This window comes from Pagrus major, chromosome 14 (genome assembly GCF_040436345.1).
Source record: "Pagrus major chromosome 14, Pma_NU_1.0".
Taxonomy (NCBI): domain Eukaryota; kingdom Metazoa; phylum Chordata; class Actinopteri; order Spariformes; family Sparidae; genus Pagrus; species Pagrus major.
The window spans coordinates 11,075,652-11,100,225 of NC_133228.1; the positions used below are offsets into that span (position 1 = coordinate 11,075,652).

At 39.4% G+C, this 24,574-nt stretch overlaps 1 protein-coding gene across 1 annotated transcript; it reads right to left on the reverse strand.

Annotated features, from left to right (window-relative positions):
- Positions 1–8,292: 8,292 nt before the first annotated feature.
- il17rel (interleukin 17 receptor E-like) lies at positions 8,293–24,355 on the reverse strand. Its single transcript, XM_073480529.1, has 19 exons — positions 24,276–24,355; positions 22,462–22,690; positions 20,488–20,515; positions 19,667–19,816; positions 17,876–17,982; positions 16,951–17,065; positions 16,680–16,724; positions 16,433–16,575; positions 15,799–15,870; positions 15,642–15,696; positions 15,368–15,531; positions 14,424–14,468; positions 13,484–13,541; positions 13,142–13,287; positions 11,717–11,776; positions 11,567–11,624; positions 10,591–10,722; positions 8,831–8,887; positions 8,293–8,739 (listed from the first exon to the last, which is right to left on the reverse strand). Exons 1-19 carry the CDS (start codon positions 24,338–24,340, stop codon positions 8,618–8,620), a joined length of 1,851 nt encoding a protein of 616 aa, XP_073336630.1. The 5' UTR covers positions 24,341–24,355; the 3' UTR covers positions 8,293–8,617.
- Between the last annotated feature and the right edge of the window lie 219 nt (positions 24,356–24,574).

Here is a 24,574-nt window from a genome sequence, read left to right on the forward strand (position 1 = left end):
CAAAAATAGATGTAAATGCATGCAGCTTCTGGTTATAATGCAGTTCTCACTTCTTTTCTCTTCATACCGTGTACAAAGTAATCCTGATTTTCTATCCATATAGGCTTAGATGTAAAACTTACAGCTGAATGCATTCAACGCACTTATCCAAAGGCATTCTGGGAAATATAGCAAACCATGAATTGAAGAGAAACAACACCAAGAAGAATAAAGGAATAATTTGAGAACTTCATCACAAAAAAACAGCAATAATCAACATATTATCATATTGTTCAGGTGCCTTTAAGCCACTTTATTGTTTAGAGGTTTTCTTCCAGGTCAAGTGTCTTTACTCAGGTGCAGTTTTAGCTGAGATATCATACGTTTTCAGCATTAGCTCTACTTCAGTAGTTTGCTGACGTTTGAAGCCTCTCAGCCACCTGTCAGACAGTCGGCTGAGAGGCTGCTGAAGGTTTGACTCGTCATCGTGCAATTCAGAATTGCACAATGAATTGCATTTGTGGCCCCTCCATGCTACACACACACAGATCATGTAGCAACAGATGTCCATACAGATGATTAGAACAGAATACAAGCAATTAGCAATAAGTACATTTATATAAATACACAACTCTTCAAAAGTTTGGAATTTATTATTAAACTCTTATTTGTAAAAATTGTATATGATTTTTGCACCATGTCTTGTGCGTTGCCTTTCCTTTCAAGTCAAGTCTTGGTGAACACCGCCATCTTGTGGCTAATGTAGAACAGCATGTAGGGACTGATGGTCCTGTGACCTTAGTTACTGTGCACATTTTCTATGGGTTATTTTTACTACTTAAGTTTACTAAACTGATTGTGCTGCTTATCAAGCTGAACAGTACAGCATTGACAGTATTGATTTAGACTTTCAGTATTGGGTTACTGTGACTGTACAATCATTATTTCATTGTCATTTATAGCACATTAACTCTTATTCTATTTGTATACTTACATGTAAAATCTAGGTCCTGTATCGTAGGCAACTGGACTTGTTTCAGTTTCTTGAAGGCGTTTCACCTCTCATCCAAGAGGCTTCTTCAGTTCTAACTAACTGGAGGGGAGTTGGCAGGCTTTTAAACTCTGTGTGGGTGTGAGGACAACAATGTAAACATCTTGGCCAGAGAAGACAGATGGTTTAAGAGTAAAGGAATCCATCTATGTCAAACTGGAACGACCGTCTTTGAACAGAGGAGGTGGCGTAAGACATTACTCATCACCCACCTACAATGCTGTACTGTACACCTAGCCCTGGCACCACACCTGGAGGCCAGTTGGACCAACGAACCCACAAGTGGCCCTGAAACGTCTTCAAGAAACTGAAACATGTCCAGTTGCCTACGATACAGCACCTAGATTTACCATGACCTGGATGACTGAGAACCTTCATCAATATATACTTACATGTGTAACATGTAAGGCGCATTTCTTGTCCCCTTACCCCAGAGAAAGTGGAGTTAGGACTACACTGTCTTGCCATGTTGGTGTCGATTAATATGAGATTAAAGAAAGTAAACGTAGACAAATTGTAGCCCATTTACCCATAAACCTATAAAAAGGATTACAGTCCTGTAGGACGGGGAATTTGATGCAACAATTTAATTTATAAGTCAGACCTCCAACAAAACTCAAAAGAAGCACATGATAATACAATTATCGACACAATACGATATAAATGTCTTGTCACAGTAAAAGTCCCTCATAAATACCAACCATAAGCCTTTAAACATATTGTAATGGAACAATACAAATTGTTTAAATAGTTGATGTTTCTGCCACGCCTCCATCCTGGGCAAATGTCACAAAGCAGAGGTGTGAAAACATTTCCTCCATCATCTTAGGATAGTCAAGAGCTGAGCTTCCAGCGCACATCGCACCGTTTATTGCTTCTGGACAGTCACCAATCGATGATCGGGAGTAATGGAATACATGTAAGGGGATTACGTAATCAAGATACAAAAAAGGTAAGTGTATTCTGGTAAAGTTACAGAAAAAAAGATGGAATTAGATTACAGATGCATTCAGTAAAAAGGGGGATTATTAACAGAGTTACAATTTGAAAATAAATAATGATCACTGTGGTCTTAAGTGAAACCAAATACACAGTTAAGATCAGATAAAAGTCATATTATTGACACTTCTTTTCTCTAGGATTTATTTGCATGTGTTTGGTTTGGTTTGGTAATCAAGTTCCAGTACTTTAATATTGTGATACTTAACGTTACTGACAACATTTTTTAATAAGTAATTTAATAAGTAACTTTATTGGAGTACATTTTTAAAGTAACCCTGTCGATGGTGGATCAGTTTCAGAGACATCTCTACTTTTAATTTATTTACACTGGGACCAGTTAATATCTGTGACTGTTTTATATAGCCAGAGAATGAACAATGAGCAATAGATTTTAAAAACTGTGATGCCACACCTGATGATTGATGTTAGAGGTCAGGTGATCTGCTGCCAGGGTTTCACACTCTCCCATGTTTGCAGTTAGTTAGTTAGTTTGAGATCTATTTTTTTTAGAGTTGTAAAAGTGCCTGTGTGCCGTTCATGGCCTATTGTTTGTCTAGTAATTAACATAATAACATCTAAGTGGTAAAAAGAATAAGGGTAGCTGTTCTATAGCTAACCATGACTCCTCTGACTCAACCTCAAATAAAAACAGATTTTCAGGTAAACACTACAATATGTTCTGTCATTCATTTAAAATAAATAAATAAATAAATAAATCTTGTGGAAGAACTGGCCTGAAGATGGCACTGTTCACCATGTATTTAACAGTATTCTCTGTGCAGCCTTTTTACCATTCATCATTTCTGTAAATAAATAATATATCTCAGTTATAAAAATGTATATTCTCGCATACTGTGCGGCTATTTCTAGGATGGAATCTTTAAGTGAATATCTTATTTAATAAAGTAATATTAAGCCAAACTTTTGTTTAAAAATATCATTTTTTTTATCATTTTGTCAAGCAGAGACTGAAGTTACATGTAATTTTACTGTTAACAATATTGTTTCCCTTTTTCAAAATGGATCAAATAGAAAGTTTTCCCTTTTATATAAATACAAACATGGTGTTGTACATTAGGTATGACTGTCTGCACAGTAGTGAGTTTGGTCAAACTTCTGTTTGTATCCAGCGTCATTTTTTACAGTGTTATAAGCCAGTGATGTTGTACCATCAGGTACCAACATGCACCTTTCCTTTGAGGCCAGCGCTGTCCCCTGAGAGATGCTGTGTTTATTCTACATAATGATACAATTCTGCTTTATCAGTCCAAGCTTCAGTTGAAAGCTCACACAGACTGTCAGGGTAGACTGACACACAACAATGTTTTTGATTTCATTCAAGTTTTTCCAGTTAAAATCTTTCATTTGTTGTGTGATTGCATCATCCATCATTTGTTGTTTGGTGTTCTGTTCAGGCTCACCTGCGTCTCTCTTTCTTGCATTGATTCAGTGTTTTTCCACCAGTTTGTTCCTCTCGGTGTTTAGAGGACAGCATTTACAGCTTTATCAAGGGAAGTAACGTGAAGAGAAGATATATGATTAAATAAATATATCTTATATTAAGTTTAAGGAGCTTTTTAGTCCTAATTAAAATTACTGAGACAATATGAGTGTTAATTACAGCATAGTAAAGAACGTTTGTTGTTTTTAGTTTGTATGGTTTATAATACATAAGCAAAAAACTGTTAATAGGTGCATTATAAAAGATGTATTAACTTTAATGATGCCAAAAAGCATCATTAAAGCAACACCATGTAACTTTTAAAGTCATTCTGGAGGAATTAAGTTGATTGTCAGGTCTCATTCTCAGATATTTGGGTAGTATTTGACACTTATTACAAGGACCATATAAAGTGTTTTTTTTGTTGTCTTGTGGCTTCGGTATACTCAAGCACATTGATCTGAACTGGAAAACAGTAACTCTGAGGTTGTGCTGTCTGATCTAGTTAAAGACGGATTAAATCAGATGAACTGTGTAGGTATCAGTGATATCTTATTACAAACTCCAAAAAAAATAAAACAAAGTATTGGACTTAGTTATTAAGACTCTAAAAGTTTAAAAAATGTTCTTGATAGATCCTGAGCAAACAGAAAAACATTGATTCTGTTGACACTGATCCAGCTGATGACACCTATTGGGCTGCTCATGGAATCTCATTGGCACTTGAACTGAAATAAGGGCAAATACACATACGCAGTGTGATTTTACATGTGGGAGAATTGCCCTTTTAAAAGGTGAGTTAACAGTAAACGTGTCTGGAACATTTGCCAGCATTCATTTCAGGTCCGGGATCCTTTCTGGGTTAGAGCACCACCCGATACCTGCAGTGGAGTTTTTGCTTAGTCACCATGAATTAAAATTATAGTTAACAACAATAAGCTGACTGTCAATTTAGTTGTTTCCTCAATGTGACTAAGTTATTATAGATAATGACACACTGATATGGCGCTAGGTAAAGGTCGCTCATATTGTCCTGAACACACGTGGACATGTTTTATGATTCATGCAAGAAGACTCAAGTCCTCTCTGCTATGAGGAAGCATTCCCTGTATATGCAGGTTTTGGGAAAAGGCCAGATGAGCAAACATGGTTCCCTCATGTGATGCTATCAGTCCTTGTGTCTGTGTGTAATGTGGTAAAGGATATAAACAGACACTGCTTTTCACACTCCTACTTCCTGTGAGGTGGTTAATTTGGGTAGTTGCGAAGAAGAACTTTATTTTCGTCTCGTGTTTTACATGTTGTCTAACAAGGAAATGTGTTGCGGCACACCACCACTGTCCCATTTAGAGTTTTACAGTAACAAGTTCCTCGTGCAAGAAAGCCTGGTCATGGCCCTTTTCCGTAAGTACTGCACAGAGAGGCCTCTGTTCTCTTACTGGTACTGGTACCTGTGTGGAGCAACATCATTTGACTATGTAAACCAGAGAAAGATGTGGGCAGCATGGTTAAGTGGTTGAGGAAGAGACTGTAGCAGGAAGGCAGTTATGTGAATCAATAGAGCAAATACTGGTGTCCAAATACTACACGCAACATAAGGTGCTCCTGGAGCCGTCCATGACCTGTATGTATGTGTAACGTTGTGATCTGATAACACTGGGCCTGACATTAAGACTCTCAGGCTTGTAGCTTAAGAGGATGTGATGAGAGCCAAAGAAAAGCAAACTGTGGGGGAATCATTCGGATTAACCTGGCACTATGTAGTTTTGGAGAATAAATTCAGAAATCAGATAAATCAGAATTTTAATATTTACAATATCAATGAGGTGATAATACAAACTACAAATATTATTTTTTTCCATAGCTGAATAAACAAGCTGTTCTCAGAGGAAAATAAGGTCCCCAGAACACTGTTTGAAGCTAGAAAGGTGGCAGGGTCCGCCACATATAAGGTCATTTTGTTTATTCAGTTTATTCTGTCATGAAAACAAGACACTTCCCCAAAACTACATAGTGCACCTTTAAAGAAATAAAGCTAACTGAGTCAACACACATAAATGTAACTCGGACCTAATGCCCCACTCTACCTCAGATTACCTCTCTAATAAAGGTGCGATACCTCTGATTTCTTTTCCATTCCAATACCAAGTAAAACCCAGGGTGGTATCACTGATAACAATACGATACTGACACTTTGTACAAAAGCTTAATTAAGAGGTGTTTTAGGAATGCAGGAAACTCCCATTGTTTGAGCATCATCACAGAGACTGAAGCCAGATGTTTATCACTTTCCCACAGTCAGTGAGAGCGATAAAAATGTCAACAGTAGCTACACCCTCTGATGATCCGACGTCTGTCTCGCCCTAGCAGGTCCTTCCTTGTCCTCTTCTCTAGACCGTTGCTTCATAACGTCATTATTCTGTTTTCTTATTAAATCTCAGATACTTAGCAAGGTTTATGATGTTGCCACAGAGCCTTACAGTCCTCACATACCCATCACATACAGCGTCACTGCTGTTCTGAGGACTGAAAAACTCGTCCAGTCATCCGTCATCTCTGTCAGAGGCGCAAAGAGAAGTTCCCATCAACTCGGTATTATTTAGACTAGATTCTGGTAATAGCGTAGTTACTTCCTTCTGTGCCCCTGTTGATGGTAAAACACATTTTTACCCGAAATTACTCAGCTTAGATATCACGTTAATCGTATTCCTGTCTGTGTTCCCAAGCTTCCTGTTTGTTCTTTGGCTAACTTCATTTGGGTCCTCATCCTTCTGACCTCGGATGTATCAATAATCTGTATTGATCTGCACACCACTACTCACTAGTTTGGTCCAGATTTACAAACCACTGCATGAATTCCCATGCCAGAGGATGCATCCTAATGACTTTGGCAACATGTTAAACTTTTTAGTGTCACCAGCAGTTCAAAGTAAGATAGTGTACATGGTAAACGTTACCTGCTAAACAGTGGCATGTTAGCATCGTTGGCATTAGCTCAAAGCACCACTGTGCCTACAGCATCACCAACAGAGCTGCTTGCATGGCTGTAGACTCTTGTAGACTCAATAAAGCTAATGGATGGGCCAAATACTCCTATTGATTTTAAAAGAAAAGCTTCTAAATTTAGTTCATTTGCTTTGTGTAGTTAATACTTCACTTGAAGGCAAACCGTGGGCCCTGGCATTTATATTGATGCCACCTGACACACAGCATCCATCCAAACACTGTAGCAAACCAACAATCATGGCACTGGAACTCCACAATCACAACCAGCAACAAACTTCTCAGGAATGGCCCAAGGAAAGAGTTCCTTTCAACCTGGCCTCCAAATTCCCCAGATCCCAATCCAGTCGAGTGGGATGTGCAAGAACAAGCCCAATCCATTGTCCCCTCACCTAGCCACCCACAGGACCAAAGGATCCACCACCTATGGCCTGCTGGCAGACACCACAATATACACCCATAGGTCTTGTTTCCATGCCTCTGCGGGTTCGAGACAAGTCCATGGTTGGGCCTCCAGGGATTGAACTTGTTCTGGCACATTTCATTGATGCTCAACTGGATTAAGTTCTGGGGAATGTCGAGGCCCGGTTGGCGTGTCTGAGGGGAGACACTGATGCCCCCATGTTTTGAAAAAACACACTGAAAGTGACGTCTTGGATGCCCTTCAAGTGCCCTCTCTGCGTGCTGGTGCACTATTTATTTTTTCCGCCCCTTGAACATCCCGAGTCCACAACTGTGTACTCATCCTAAAATTCTCCATGAATTATTTGTATATTATGGGTATAAATATATCAACTGTGTTTTTTTAAACAGATTTTTCTGCCATGTTCTGTGTGATGAACTTTCAGATGATATTTGCACATATACAGAGAAACATTAGTGTTCATCTTTACCTATGTTTGTGTCCACCTAATGAATGTCGGTCAAACATTCACTCTCCTTGTAGCTGTGTTTTGTTCTTCACTCACTTCTGAGGGAATTACAATGCTCCACTTTACTCACCAGCTAGTCATCAACTGTATCAGTCTGTCATTTGGTGCTGGGATGGTTGTGCACACTTGGTTTATTAGAAATGTTTAGCTGCTTGATGAGACAGAAAACTGAAACCGAAACAATGAGCTGAACGATGCTAAAACACTCTAGAGCTGAAGAACCGGGTGCTATTTATATGTGGATTCATCAGCACAAGCAACACCTTTCGCTTCACACAGTCATTTGATCAGTAGTTATTATAAAATACTGATGACTAGACCTTTGTTACCACAGTTATATTCATCTGTCCTTATAATGTGCTCATTGTTACTTGAAATGCTTCATGAGCTGCCGAGAGTTATGTGAATGTTGGAAAAATACAAAAAATATGCAAAGGATGGAGGAAGTGAGCTGCCACTTAAAAGAAAAACTGGCTTGTCTGAACAAGTGTGCAAACAGAGGTGTGAGAGCTCCGGTGAAAACTAATTTCTTGGAAACTGATAGGTTTAAATGCCAGAGGTGACCTGCTGTCTGTTGGGTGTGGACAAAACAACAAAAAACGCCTCACAGTACAGAAGGACGCAACAATGGTAAATACCAGTTAGGTTAGGCCTTTGTGTTGAGTGGGGACTCTGTCACGTTTGGACATTTCTAGTTGTCATATCACAAAATGCTGTATGTGATTCGTTGCATATATGGCTCTGACTGATGTTTGCTTCCAATACAAGGAAGCTTAGATAAGAAAATGTTTATTGCTATTCAGATTTTGGACGATGCTGAACTAAAAAGAAGTGAATCATTCCCCTCCAACATTTGTTCAAAACTTTAAGAAAAAATTAACAGGTTTTCTTTCATGTTTGGCATTTTTTTTATTGAAAATAGACATTTAAATTCAGGAAATGACTGTTTAGCTGCATGCTGGATGGATATCTTAACTTAATTCACATAAACTTTCACCTAAAGAGACAACACCACACAGAATACATGAACAACCGGCAAGAATATAGCAAGCATACTAACGAGCACATATACATTACGGTAACATACATAACATTTGAAATATTTGCCCCAACATTGTACACTGCCTTCAACAGAGAACTTATGTGGTTCATGTAACATCTTTACAGTCTCATACTGCACGTCCTAAGTAATGCTTTCTGACTCTTTGGTCAATTAGAGATTAAGTTGGCCTTCTCTGTGTTCCCATACTGCAGTGAATCAGGTATGAGGACCCCTCCGTGGAGAACAGGTTGAGACTGTAATGCAGGGACCACACACTCAAAAGCAGGACCTGTCAGAATAAGGTTCAGGGGTTAGGTATGTGAAAATGCATACGCTGCGTGGTCAGATAAAAAGGAACAAAAAGATTGTGATAATCTCACCTATTGGCTTTTCCGAAGTACAGTCTCCGTTTCTCTCTCGTTTCCTCCTCTGATACACTGAAACAGAACAGAGGGGAATCTGATGAGGAAATAGGCCTATAGTACAAATTCAGTGGCTGCTTTTTATTTAAATGAGTTACACAGCCGTGGCTTTGTAATTTTAGGTTAATTTTAGGCCCTATATTCACAAAGTAATAAAACGTCCATAGCCGGTTCATTGAAAAACCTAAATTTGTATAATCTAACAAATGATGTGGTACACTTTACATACACAAATATCTCCCAACGATAGTTGTTAGTACCACACGTTCATGGAAAGACACAAAATGTACAGCTGTGTTAGATCTGGTATGATACAGTATGAACTGTGTAGAATTATATTTGACCTGGTGTGTTTTATATATAACAATTATATGAGAATAGTGGTTGAAAGTAACATTTACTCAAGTACTGTTCTTCAGTACGATTTTGAGTTACTTGTACTTTACTTAAAGCAACATTATGTCGCTTTTTTACCTTAAAATAACAGCTTCAAAATCATTTTGATGGTACAGTGTCAATATGTAATAAGGTGAATGGTGTCTGCCCCTCTATCACTTGTTTCTGCACTATGTAACTTCAGTGAGAGGGTAGGATCACAGCCTTACACACATTATATTGCTTAAGTATTTCCTGCTATATACAGTAAATCTACCCCACTAGAATTGAGAAGGGATCACTGTTCTTTTTACTCCACTTGATGTATTAGAAACTAAAATTCACTTTAAGTACTGTTCAGATTCAGATCGATTACAAAAAATTAAACCAACAAATAATTTCTGGTGTATTATTGTGGATAATGATAAGAAGAGTTTATTGATCCTTTGGCGAAATTATAAAAATTATGCCCCATTTTTACCAGCAGCAGCTTAAGGATGATATAAGTGATGTACGTATTAAAACATCAACAATTATAGCTCAATAATATATTATACACTATTCTGACATGGAATATTTTGCATAATGAGCCTTTCTACTTATTGTACTTTCACCGGGGTATATTTTGATGCTAAAACACTTAAAGAGTTACTCCACCAACCACAGGTGTTTACAGGTCTTTGGGAGCACTACTGCATGTGTGAATCAAGTAGAATGAAGTCTTTTGTGGCTCTGGAGTTGTGGCTCAGTTGCATTGTGGATAATGAAGGCACCAGGTTTGGAAAAGGAAGAAGAATGTGTTGAATAAAAAAAGGTGATATCTCTGGTTCTGCTGTGTCAATTTTGAGCATTTGTTTGAATGCAAGTAAGCCACTGAGTGACATCACTGGTCCCAAAGACCTTTAAACACATTTTAACATGTAATATTGGTGGAGTGACCCTAAAACATGAATGCAGATTTTTACTTGTTACACTGTGATATGGCCATGTTTGCTTAATATACGTATAAGTATATACAAGTAAATGATCTAACTCTACCACCATTGAATTAGAAATTGAGTTATAATTGAGTCAGTTATCAGTAAGAGGGAAAACAACCCCCGATATGAACTGTTATCATTTGAACACTATTTATTGCGCTCAATTCCAAGCATTGAAGCCTGAATTCAGGGCTGTGCAGCCCTTTGCCCTAACTTATCAGGAGCATGCAATGTCTGTGAGTTTGAAGGGTGGACATTGCAACTGAGCCAAAATCAATTTTGGCTCAAGTGCTTACATAACAGTATGTCAACACAGTAAACAACACTGCAGGCCTGAGGATGGTTGTGTAATTCTCTACCTACCGGTTAACAGGACGTGAAGCACCAGAGTGATGATAATGATGCCAGAGAGGCAAACTCCGGCTGGTACGACGACCCAGGTCAAGTCCCAAGAGGCTTGTCTGGACATTAGAATACTGACGTCAGGTGATGGATCTGTCAAGAGAATTCACAGGTTACAGACATACATACAGCATTTTCAGGTTAGACGTGGCACATACTGACATATGTATAAACTTGGTGACAGTGAAAGGATCGGTCGGATCCACAGACAGATCCACACAGTCACAATAACTGAAATTGTAGACTGAATGATGAGGCATATGAGCCAAATATGTAAATCACATGTTGTCCTAAATAACAAAATGGTCGCCAATCAGTTGTTACAGAGGAGAAATGTTCTCAAAAGCCAACTGGCTACTGGTTACAGCTTCATTTTGTACAGACAGACACTGAAGTGATATCGATATTATTATAAAAATACTAGTCAGTGTTTTTCCAACATTTGTGAATTACAATATAATATAAGCAGTCTGTTTCTCAGTGTTTCTCAATCTCAGTTGTGCGTGAAGAATATAAACAGCACATCAAAGATCTTTATCACTTCCTTCAAAGCCCTTATGTTTATACATATTGCTTTCATCGGTAACTGCCAGCAAAATTGATGTGCAGTAAATGTTACAGAGAATCCTTTTATCTTCAAAATGATGCCAAGAAAACACTTAGGGGAACTTCAGAGGCTCATAATTTCGTAATGACTCTATTAGAAACAGCGTTACAGTAGACATATGACTTACTACTGCTTCAAAACGTATTTAAAAAAAAGTAGCGGAAACCATTAACATTTCAAACTGATGAGGTGCCTCAGGTTGGGAATATTTAAGGAGAAAGGAAGGAAAAGAAAGAGTTGGATAAACCAGGATTTGTCCCAAAAAAAGAAGAGAAGGATGAATTAATTTCTAGTACATAAGGAGCAGAAGCGCCCCAAACATATACTTACCACATTCCTGAAGACAGTGATTGACTGTGGCAGCAAATTTCACATCGAGCCTCGTCACCTATCCAAATTCAAAGCATGTATTAAGTCATTGTTTGTCTAAAGGTGAAAGCATAGTGTACCTCAAAGGACATATTGACTTCCCAAACACACCTGGAGACAAGAGTTGCATAGTTCCCCTGCCAGGTTTAATCCAACAGCTTTGCGTTTTTCCTGAAAAACAGACAAACGACACAAAAGACCTTTAGGAGCTTAACTCTGCAGGTGTAATGAAAGCAGTCATGATTGACATCCTGTTTTGTTTATAGTCTCTTTTATGTGTTGTCTGCCAGGCAGCTGTTCACTAGTAATTCAGGAGAGAGCTGACTGATGAAGCGTTAATGTCAGAGTACTGTAGAAACACATTTCCTGCAAGAACAATAACGGAAAACGTGCTGTTGCATATTTTATGCTGCTGATGTGTTGGCAGATAGTCATCTAAAGGTGTTTTTAATTGCTTCGATTACATAAAGCGGTTTGAGGATATGTCACCTAAGATGAAAGGTGGTGTTTCCTGGCAACAAAAAAGCAAAATACAGAAGAAACAGTAATCAGACAAGACGCTGCCATGAAAACATTACAAGCATGTCGTGGCATGTCCTTGCAGTGTTCCCATACGGGCCATAGTGGGTCACTGATATACAAATAATGCAGTTCATACAACACACCCTCAAACCGAAAAAAACATAATAGGATGATTGCCAGAAACTCCCCAACGTCATAACTGTTGCAGTCGCATCAACCCAGCGCTAAAATGATATGAAATGAAAGAAAGAGATGAAGAAAGTGGCCTATTTGCCCTTCAGACAGTTCGCTTAGTTTAGCTTAGCTTAGCTTAGCTTAGCTTAGCAAAAAGTCTACAGTAGCCTGGCTCTTTCCAAAGGTAACAAAATCTAGCTAACACCACCTCTAAATCTTTAATCTAGCGGCGACTCAGGGAAGCTACTATGTGCCATGAAATAGTCTGGCACCAACGACCGCCATAATGTTTTAGAGGTGCTAGTGGGTGGAGTTTAGACAAAGCCAGGCTAGCTTTTCTCCCTTGTTTCCAGTATTTGTGAAGAGCTAAGCTAACTATTTGCTGTTGTTTGTAGCTCTATCTTTAATACAGAGGCATGATTGATGGTGAGGTTTAGGCAACAAAATTACTTGGTTAGGTTTAGGAAAACATTGTGGTTTGGGTTTAAATGAGTACGTTATTTATTGAACCTAGCCTACATGCATGCATTTGTGCTTATGTTACGTACATGACCTAAGTTACGCTATGTGCGTAAGTGACATACCTTAACTATGATAATAGATTAAAATAACTCAGGTTTTCACACATCGGAATTTTCACACTCTTTATAGTCCATCACCTGACTTCCTCCTTTGCTGCTGTAATACTTACTACAGCCACAAGAGGTCGCCGCAAAACAACTACCGTAAATATGTGTTGTAATAACCTGCTTGCACAGTCGACCTTTATGGACATTTTCATGATGATGGAATTATATGAACATCTTTTTAGAATCGGCACCACAAGTGTGTGATACCTACCACATGAACGGTGTGTGTTTCTGTGATCTGGCACACAGCAGACCCTTCAGTCTTCACACACAGCCCCACAGAAAACGTTGCATTGATCTGGGACGACATTTTCACATCTTCGTGACCTTGCTTTCTTGTCACAACAACCTCCCATGCTGGAAAAATATAGCACAGCTATCATTATAATGGCCAATTTTCCAAAACCATATTGCATGATGTCCGTCATTAGCTTCATAATATGATCTAAATGTGGCTCTGAAATGACTGTCTGGGAGATTTATTGCCACAGACTGATGCAGCGGTGTGATAATCATGATATGATTAGCATGCTGATGTGACAACAAGTGGTACCTTGGAATCTTCCATTAGCAAAGGGGCACCTGGTCCAGGACTGAGAGCCTGCAGTGAACTGAAGAAGATTAAATAGTTATATTTTGTAAATCTCTTCATCCAACATATCAAGCCCATAAATATAATGCTTTGTTCTAAGATAGGAATCTAAATGTGAGAATTTGCATCAGAGAACCTTTTTAACATGCCCACAGAAAATTGTTCCAGTTAAGTACTATTGTAAATCAGTGCACAAAGTCTAAAAACAAAAGCACAACTTCCCCCTTTTATCACTGCAGTTTCAATTGTAAAGGTGTGATCATACACTGCGCGATGTCCTTTTATAGAATAAACTGGTTTAGCAGTGCAAATGCCATCAGCACTAACATGCTATATATAAGCATTAGAAAGCTATTAGTCACTGTCTATATCTATGCCCAAGGGAAAATGTTTTTCTGATATTATCAGGCATTCCTGTGGAATTTAAGCAGACATCAGCCCAGCACTGAAATGACATGAAATTAATTAATGTGAACTAAAGTAGCCTACAGTATGTGGCAAATATGAGGCTAGCCAGCAGCCAATTAGCTTAGCAACTAATCAGTGCCAGCTAACCAGTAGCCTGAGGCAACCAGATGCTAGATTTATCTTCCTGCCCTACAGACAGTTCTCTTAGCTTAGCTTAGCACAAAGTCTACAGTAGCCTGGCTCTGTATAAAGGGAGCACAATCTAGCTGACAGCACCACTAAAGCTTAAAACAAGCAGGGACTCAAGGAAGCTAGGCTACACTACATGCCTTTCTACACTTTGGTTTTTGTTTGATTTTAATTTTTGGCCCCTGTCCCTCAAACCTCCTGAGTCTGCCACTGTAGCCTACTGACGTGATTTACAGTATGTCAGCGCTATTGTTTTTTTTCCCACTGAAAGTGAAAGAGCCAAAGGGTGAAAGGTGATCATTACCTTCATGCACAGTTGAGGGTGTGGATCCATTTCAGTAAATGTCATCTGAAAAGCAACAATTGAATATGAAAATGAAATAACAATCTTCGAACACAGAAAGTTCAAATATTTAGTTTCAGTCTGACTAAATGCTAAACTACTACTGTTTTGTCTTGGTACTGACTTAATAGTTTGTATCAGGTCAGCAAGACTCAGCTTTCATGGAGACTCTGTGTCACCGGCTATTTTTATATCAACAGAGAATTCCCTTCTGGAGTGACACGGCCTCGGGTTCACTCCAGTAGATAAATATACTATCTGTGTTTCATCTAATGACTCCCAGTTGTGCAAGTTCTCCTTTCGTTCTTGCAAGTCAACTGTTAAATCAGCAGCTGTTTGGATGAACACATCTGTACGAGCTGAAGCAAGAGGTTGGAATGAGTTTCCTGCTTTCTAGATGCCTGACTAAGTGCAATTAATAGTTTTCCTGGCAAAAAAAAAAAAAAAAACCCAACACACACACACCTGCTGTTGTCCTAACTTTTTTTATGTATAAAGTATGCCTTAAGGAAGGAATCAAGGAAGATGTTTTCAGAATAATGCAATACTGGGCTTTTGGTGTAAACAGGTGATGTCATGAGCCACAATCGGATCGGTCCATCACGCGATATTTTCCGATCACACAATCATGATGTGTTCAAACCGCTGACGCCATGTTATTACAAATTGTTACAAGGTGACACTTAACAACAGAGTACTTTTGACCTAACCCAAGACAAGCTGTTTTTTTAAACCTGTTCTTTAACCCAGTCTTGAATCTTTGTGGCATCTCTGGCATTCCAAGTGTTTGTATGATCTTGTGCATTGTTGGCTCAAGCGTACATCAGCTTCAAGTGACCTTAACAAGAAGTCAGAAACACTGCAGGTGAACACAACCAGTGCTTCAACATTTCAGAGTGCTGCACCTTTTCTCTGCTAACGTTCTGCGAGGAGTGAGGCAGATCCACACAGTCGCCGTCCCCTCTTTCCTGACACAATGCAACCACAGCTGCAACCGGACAGGCGGGCTCCCACGATAGCGTCCCCTCCAGCGGGTTGAATGTTATTTCTGACCACAGCTCCTCGAGACCTGCGGGCAGGTGAGGTCATGTTCTTTTCAAACAACGTGGTATCAGTTATGAAGTAATAAAAAAAAAGGACGCAGAATTCAATCTGACTCAAAGCAATCAAGTGACTCACGGTCTGTAAAGGGGCAGACCTGGACTCTGGGGGCATCCATCACTGCTGACCACCCCTGTGAAGAACGTTGTTAATGATTACCAAATGTTGATCTCTTTTGTGGAACTGATGACCTATGAAAACAGATCATAAGTACTTCAAACCAGGAGTGTTTTACCTCGATGCAGAGGCAGGGCAAAGGCCGGGAGTATGGGAGGATGACGCTCTTCAAGGTTTCCTCCTTCTTAATCTGGAAGATAAACAAAGCATTGTGACATTCAGCATGTGAGCATGTTAATGAGTCTGTGTTGGGCGACTCCTTGGGATTCCTGAGTCACCTGATTGATAAGAAGCCAATTACCGTTCTTTTATCAAGTGGAGAATATTTCTCAATATCAGTGACGCATCAGACAATTAGTAGCATTCACCTTTAATTTCTTCAGAATTGCAGAGAATTAAAGAAAGTGAGTCGGTGAGTAAGTAGATTACCACTCCACAAATATAAAATGAATGGGATACTGACTCACGAAGTGGTTAGCAGGAGAAGGATTTAAGTAACAAAGGGTGCTTTAAACCGCCAAAAATTGCTTGGAGGGATGTTAACAGGGTTTATGTTTAGATAGAATTCTTCTTTATTTTCATGTAAATCCTGCCCACAGTACAGGAGACCTAATAGGCTTTTTGTTTTTCATTTCCTTCAGTGTGTTATATAGGTTATTTTGCTTTTTAACGATCTTTTAAAGAGAAAGTAAGTAAGTAAGTCCCTGTTGTCCATTTACCATTCTCAGATTCCAATAAAAAGAGGGACTAACCAGTGTATTGATGCCTGTACCAGCGCAGATGAAATCCCTGCGGCGGCACAGACGGAGGTGGTAGCTGTAATCTTCCAGCATGTCTGACACTCGGACACTCAGCTCCCTCTTCTGTGGGTTCACATCATACGACAGCCTGCCAGCTGAAAGAGACATGCGAGCGTGAGATTTTCACCTCAGTCACGGACACATGTGAGATCCTGCCTCTGAGACTGGTTTCTCGGCTGAGAAAAAAATGTGTACTTACTGATGCATTCTGGGACGTGTCTTCGCAAATCTTCACCGACGCATCCTGTGGAGAAAAGTAATAATTACTAACCACTACAGTTTTCTCCTTACTGTGAATCATTGAATCATTTACCTTCATCTTAACATAACAGGGGGTGTAAGTGTCTCCAATGTTTCTATCCAAACAAGTAGGTACTTGTGTTGAGTTACTCTCGGGTTCCTGTTACTTTACAGTCATGGTCCCATGAGTGTGTGTTTGCACAGTTATGCAAATTTGCATATATCTATACCTGGAGCTTCATAGGTGGCTGTCCAGGTAATTCCACAGTAGCTTGGCACTGTCTTCACTGTGACTCTGACTTGTTGGCCCGGAGAAATGTCAGTACAATCGTTCTCAAGTTCCACCTGCAGCAAAAAGTGAAGGATAAAGACATACACGCTGTCACATGTCTGGCATGGCTCAGCTAATAATACCATGGAAACAGCTGCACATGTTTAGACCAATATCAGACCAAAGTAATTTCATGGTGCACAAAAACATGACAAATTGACTTATAAGCAACTGTACTAGACTATACAAGCCTTTTTTTTATGTCGTTTAATGCTGCTGTACAGTGGATTTCTTTGTGAAGGACTCAGGTTGCGACAGTCCAAAGGATGTGACTCAATGCACGTTCTGCTCCGCTAACGAAGAGTGACAGTTGAGTCCGCTACCATAAACTAACGGCCAGCGTCTACCAAGACAGAAGTTCCACAGAGCCCCTTTAAAGGACGAGGCTGAGACGTTAGCTATCTTAGTAAGCTCGTCCATGAGTAGAAGCACGCTTCCTTCTGGTAAAAACAAAGTTGCTCCCACGTGAAATTGCTCACAACAAGGTCTGTGGATTATCTTGAGGAGCTGGGTCGTGATTTCTGGAAGGAGACACTGACGCTAGGTTTTTCAGATTGTAGTATTGTATTTGCATTTTGAGACAGACATCTCTAGGGCTGATATCTACAAAACTTGGCGACTCAAACCAAAAAATAGCACTACAGGTAAGAGGAACAATATGTTTGGGTAATTTTTATAATTAAGGGTGAACTGTCCCTTTAAACTCTTAGTTTACTCTACATGCATTTGCATGACATTTGACTCTAAAAGAAAACCAACTCTAGCATCACACTACACAACTAAATGTCTCAAAAAATCCCAATGAGGTGCTGTTAAGAGTCTACCTGCCGTCCAGACATCCTTTCTCTCGACGCTCTTGTGAAGCTGACGATCCGGCAGTTCGCCATCATCCCCATTGTCATGGTGCAGATGGACACACCATGGACGGACTCTGGGGGAGAGAATTATATCAAAGTCAGAAACCAGAGGGCGGCTTGAAGACACAAAGTACAGTTGTCAAACAGTAACGGTAAATATAAAACAGTAATGCATTTTCAGCGTGAGTCAGCTTGACCTTAGACAAAAGCCTCAGCTGGAAAATGCTAGATTTTACCACTCAGTTAATCTGTTTGTTGTGTGTCATATTTTTTTGGCTGAGTCAAATTTTCGTCAGATTTGGTCAGATTTTCCCTGCTCCAGCCCATATAGTGTCATGTGCCTCACTGTGTGCTTCGAACCACACCTTATTAGATCAGGTGCTTCCTGTCTGGAATCAGGAACAGAAGACGTCAACTGATATTGTCATGATGCAAAAGCAGAAGTTTGATGAGGGAAAGTGTTTGTCTTTATGAATGAGACTTCCTTTACTGTTCATCTGTGTCATCAGTGATAACCATCTTTGACCATGACTAGTCGCGTGTTGGCTCGACTACACCCGAAGAGTTACTTTGGAAACTTCCTCATTACGACAGAGTTAAAATAAGTTATGTCAGGACTTCTGCTCGTTTGAAGGCCAGTTACAGAGAATTACAGATATTCTTGCCAAATAAGGACAAAGAGGTTAAAAACAGGCGGTTGCTCGTTGCTAAAGCACTGCGTAAATAAAGTGTCATGGCAACTACTAATCGATCGTTGAGGGACAGTCCAGCAATTGGAGCAAATGCAACACTTGTGGATGCTAACTGTAACGTGGTGGGCGAGGAGCTGTTTTCATAATGAAGTTTATATTCAAAAAGTTTGTGAGACAACTAACGCTTTTTCCATTATCTACTTGATTCACAGATTCGAACACATCATCAGTGGAGTCTTGTGACTGGTTTGTGATCTGTGGGGTAGGGTAGCAGTGTACATGGCTACCAAAATATCTCTTTTCACCACACAATGTGATTTAATCAGTAATCACTCTGTGGTTTGGAGATTTTTACTCATCATCAATAGCTTACTTAGCAAAACCCAGCTGACCTTTGGCTTATTACCGGCTAATGTTTGCAAACCAGCTACAAAGACACAACATGTAAATTAAAAAGCTTTGGAGTTACCGGGAAGCACATTTCCCCTTTGAGGTCCAGGCCAACCACATCCACACAACCCCTTACTCTACATTTACTGAGAAAAGTAATTGATAGATTGGAGATTAACTGCCCTGAGAGTCACGACTACCACAACTGTTCTTCTGTTGAGTACCATGAACTAAACTGGAATAAATTAGCATTAAACATAATATATTGAAAACAAAAAATTACATAAATATCCATTTCAAACAAAACCGAAGAAAAAATATTAAGAATGTGGTGACCTATAGCTAGGTGCCAGAATTTGGCTTCGATAACTAGATCATTTCCTTGACAAACTTAAATGATTAAACTAGTTATTCCAAAAACCACTAGCTTATGTGGTAACTTTGTGTTAGAGTTTCCCACCTCGCTCGTGGATTGAAGTTCGCAATGGTTACTGTAGGAGAAAAGTCAACTAGATGACTTATCAGAGGCTTTTTAAAAAGGTGCAATATGTAGGAATCTTAGTTGAAACATTAAAAATGAGCCAAAATTATCAACCAATTGTGAAGAAAAAACATTTTGATATTATGATGAAGAGATTTTTATGTTTATATATATATGTTCATATCATTTACATACCATGAAGTTGTAACTTGGTTTTGATTCTGAGGTGCAGCGAGCATTTCTGCTTCCCCTCACACCTCATGACTGTGGACAGGCTGATGTTGTGGAACATGGAGGATGTGCTGAGGCCTTCAGCAGGGGTCTGACATGGAGGAGGAAATAAAGCTGCCAGAAAAAACACACAACACGTTATCTTTCAGCGCACACACGCTGCCACTTCAAGAGAAATCCCTGATGCGGTGAGGTTTTCCTGTCACCGACCATAACAAAGATGACAGAAGGTGTTCCAGGTGGGTGTTCAGTGGATGTTAGATCATTAAGTGTGTACTTCCATGTCAGTTATTATCTATTAGTCATTGAGAAAAACAAATTACATCAGCTTTCCTCCATCATCATGAAGGCATACTGATTACTCTTTGTACTCTTTGAATACACATGTAATTTATGTGTCCTGCTTGCTTTTGATACCACAATGAGGTCAATTCAATGGTTTAATTTGACGCCCACATGCCTCCCAGACATGCACATTGTGTATTTAACTTGATTGCATGTCAGGAAGTTTCTCATACCTTGTGATAGGTGGGGCGGCCTACTTTCAGATCTTTAAATGCGATTTAGGGGGTTTCTAGTTTCACATGATGGTTTGAATGTGGTTTTATAGACCTTTTGAATCAAGTCTTAACACTGATTACAGTTTCTTTGGCAACATAACAGTAAAATAGACACTTATAAAATGACAGCAATATTGTCAGCAACACACAGAGTTATTGTGAAAACATATGTCCTGTGTGCATGCATGAGTGTAGATGTCATGTAGCAACCATGTCTTTACTCACAATCTGGCTTGTTCTTGCAGTGAAGGCCCTTCAAGGAAGAAAAAAAAAAGAGGCACTCAGGAAAACAGGCTGCAACTCTTTTCTGTGACCCTTTTTCAGTTGGAGCTGCTTTAATAAAGTTATTCTTAACAAAGAGAACAAAGGTCTGCAGAGGCAGCTCTGCAGAGGAGGGGATTCCCAGATAAGGAGCGTTTTACATCCTCATTGCTCCTTCAGGTAAAACCCGACCAGTTCATAACCACAGTTTGCTGCAGGTTGTTCTGGTTGAAACAATCAGCCCAATACAAAGGGTAATTATATGTTACAATCAGTTACTCTACTTTTTGTGCTATTAGGGCAGCTGCAACACAAGTCTGTGCTAAACAGCATGCATCACTGAAGTCATTAAGTACAGGACTATTTTCCTAGGCTTGCTTCCAAAATGTATTTAACTACAGCCTTGGTTATAAATCAGCCAGAAAATATTCCATGTGACTATTCCAAATATTCACACACGCTGTTATTCCTCCACCCAGTGATAATTGACAGGTTTAAGTATGACATGGAGATGTAATTTATGAGATGCTTCAGAGCTTATCTGGAAAATGTTTTTAAAAAATTTTCAGCGGCTATTTTGTTAACTGACATTTCTTTAGAAGGCACAGCTCTGAAGTGTCCATCATTTTGTTTTAAGAACAAACAACATCCAGCTACAAAGTATGTAGTAATACACATTACCTCATAGTTAAGGATGTTTTGAAAGTCAACACTGCAGATATCTAGGAGGAAAGTGTCTGGGTTTTTGGGAGGTTGTAAGCGGAAACAAACAGGCAGATATTGTCCTTTTTGCTCACTACATTTACTTAACAACTTTAGTTACTAGCTACTCTTGAGATTACACACTGCAATTAAATTACTTTATCAGCAATCAGATTGAAAAAACATACAAACAAACAAAAAGACACATTCTAATAACCGTGAAAATATTGAATCTCAGGTCTCCAGTATCCATATACATGTAAATATATCTATTATTTACTTGTGCATTTAATATCAAATACTTATATTTTAACACAATATCTTTATTTTTTACTCAAGTATGACTTTTGGGTACGTTTTACAACACTGACTAAGGGTGAGGGTCGTTTATCTCTCAAAAGTCAACTATCTCATGAAAAACAGCCTGTTTTCAGCTTTGACCAACTAATCCAAGAGGGTTTTTAAATAGTTACTTAGTTTTGAGAAGTAGGAGGATTGTTTCAACCCATAAAGGAACACATCATCCTTCAGTTGATCAGAAAAAAAATCACATTCAGATCACCAACATTTGAAGATACATGGTTTTCACTGGACAGGAAGGGTAGGGAAAATTGTAATCTGAAAAGTTGCAGGTAACTAAAACTGGCAGACAAATGTAGCCGAGTAAAAAGTACAATATTTGCCTCTGAGATGTCGTGGAGTAGAAGTACAAAGTTGCATCAAATGAAAATAGTACCTTGAATTTGTATAGCACTCGAGTAAAAGTAATTAGTTACTCAACCTCTGCTTAGAGAGAAGTTAACAGGCTACAGGTGTCACCTATCCACTCTCCACCCAACTAGATCTATTTTTGTTTTCCTCCTCAGTAAATGATTAAGTGCACTTCAAGCACCAGACACGAGCTTCATGAACATGTGCTTCAGATGCTGCATGTGTGCAGTTCAGCATGCAAGATCACCTTTGATGTATCCAGGCACTGTTCACATGTCCAGTGAGTCAGCAGGTGAGTCATACAGTGTCAGGAATTGATATTACAGCAGTGCGTAGGAGCACCTGCATCATTATTTCATTGTCTGACTGTTTGCAGAGCCTTCTAGGAAATCCATACTCATAGAAGAATGAGTAGTAGTAGTAGAATCAATCATAGTTGCTGTACTGTAGTATAAGCAGCAGGAGTCAGTAATAGGACATCTATATTTAGATGTGCGAGTGTATATTCTGAGGATGCGGTTTTACCTGAGAACACCTGGTGCCACATTCCTCTATCCTCTCCAGTCCTGTGCTTCCCGCTGCTGCTCCACTCAGACCCAAACAACAGTGAGACATCACCAAGGCAGCCAACAGGATCATTCTGACCAGCCAGTAACAATCCACAATTCTGCTGCTGCTGCTCTGCTTCTTCTCTAGTTCCTGTGAGCTGTCACTTCTTGTTCCCTTTTTCCCTGTTCCTCTTTCCTTCTTCTTCCTGAGAGGGTGAGATGGGGGGTCAGCCTTATCTGGACAGGGAGTTTAGGAGGCTTTGTTGCTGAGTTTGTCCTACAAATGTGTGTGCTGGTGCAGAGCCAAGCACCCAAATGAAAGACAAGCAGCTGGAAACTGTGGACTTAAATATTCTTGAGTGGAGGCGGGGCCTTTAGTTGTGTGTGGGAAACACACAAACATAAGGGACCTTTCCTCTTAGCAGCACTTCCAATAAGGTTTGATTGTACTAATTGGCACTCATGACATACTTAAAGGTGTCTTCATTGACTGATTTTGTATGCCTAAATAAACAAACTCTTTGTTTTCATGACTGAATAAACAAACTGACCTTAAAAGGACAACACAACTTCATACTGTTTTTACTTTGTTTATATGTGGCGGACCCTGCCACCTCTCTAGCCTCAAACAGTGTTCTGGGGACCTTATTTTCCTCTGAGAACAGCCTGTTTATTCAGTTATGGTCACTTATTCTGTGAAGTAATTCTGTGTTATGACTTCCCCCATTGCTTCAATTCAATCTAATTCATTCTAGGGGTTAACGGTTTCCTGACATTTCCTGTAAATCTATATACCCTTCAATTCAATCTGACTCAAACAGAGTTCATGAGTATAACACGGTAGCTGAAACTCAATACAAGCATGACATTCATTACGTTGTGCTCACCCTGTACAACCTCTCTCTGAACCCTACAGGGCAGGGTAGGACTGTCTGCTACGTGCAAAAACATACCTGCTGGTTGAATTTGAAGATTCAGTTATACAGAGGGGGGGATTAAAGTTCAAGTATGGGTAATGTTTCTTAACATTTTGTTGATAATGTCAACCACAGAAAATCCTTCACCCATGGCTTCAGTTAGTCATGATAGCACCCCCCTGACATTTAACTCCCCGTGATTGCACACAGAAAACTTCCTCTTGGCTGGAAGTTACTTCATGCCCTTACATGGCATGTAATACACTGTGGGGCTGACAGAAGCTGGAGTCTTAGACTGAAAAGCTGTGAAATAAAAAGGAGTTATACACATAGGTTTTAATAAGAAAAAGAATACTAATTTTTCGATAATGTGCAATTATTTATTTTGTGGCTACTTGGTAGCAGCGGAAACGAGCTGTGAACAAAACAATGACAGGCTGTAACCTTTAATGTGTTCGCGTTCAGTTCCTTATTTACACATCCAGCAGATACAGATTAGCAACATTATCATTTTTGTGGAATTAATATTTACTCTCCTTTTATCTTTCAACCAACTACAAGAGGAAATATTTTGTTTTTTAGCAGTTAATTGTTCTCCTTCACCCGCTAGTTGCCGACTTCATCTGTCTGCTGTTTGGTGCTTGTTTTTGGGGGGTTTCTTTTGGCTTTGGCCAAAAACTACACTATGAGAGAAGCTACAGTCAACCAAAACAGCCCAAAACCGAAACAATGAGCTGAAAGATGCTAAAAAAGTCCATAGACAGGACCTGAAGATCATATCAGTGATTTAGAGTCTTTAAATTCAACTCCTTCTCTATAATTGGCTAACAAATAAAACAAATGTACACTTTCAAATTGCGTGCAAGGGACTTACAAGGGGTAGCAGTTGAAATCTGTCCCTGTGAAATAGGACAACCCTTCAAGACCCTCATACGTCATCAGCAGTAGTAGTCGTGGATGGAGCTGTAAAAGCATGGACTCTCGTAATTCATTCACAACTTCATGCTATGAATCAAGTCATCAAATACAAAACACCCTCGGTTTGAAGCGTGCAGACAAAAACTGGGACAAGAATGTGAACACACAAAAATGGAAGGTTAGGGCTAAGTGGTAGCGGCACGGGGTGTACTGGGATTGGGCCTTGAACTTTGTATTTGGTCGCGCCTGTTTTCT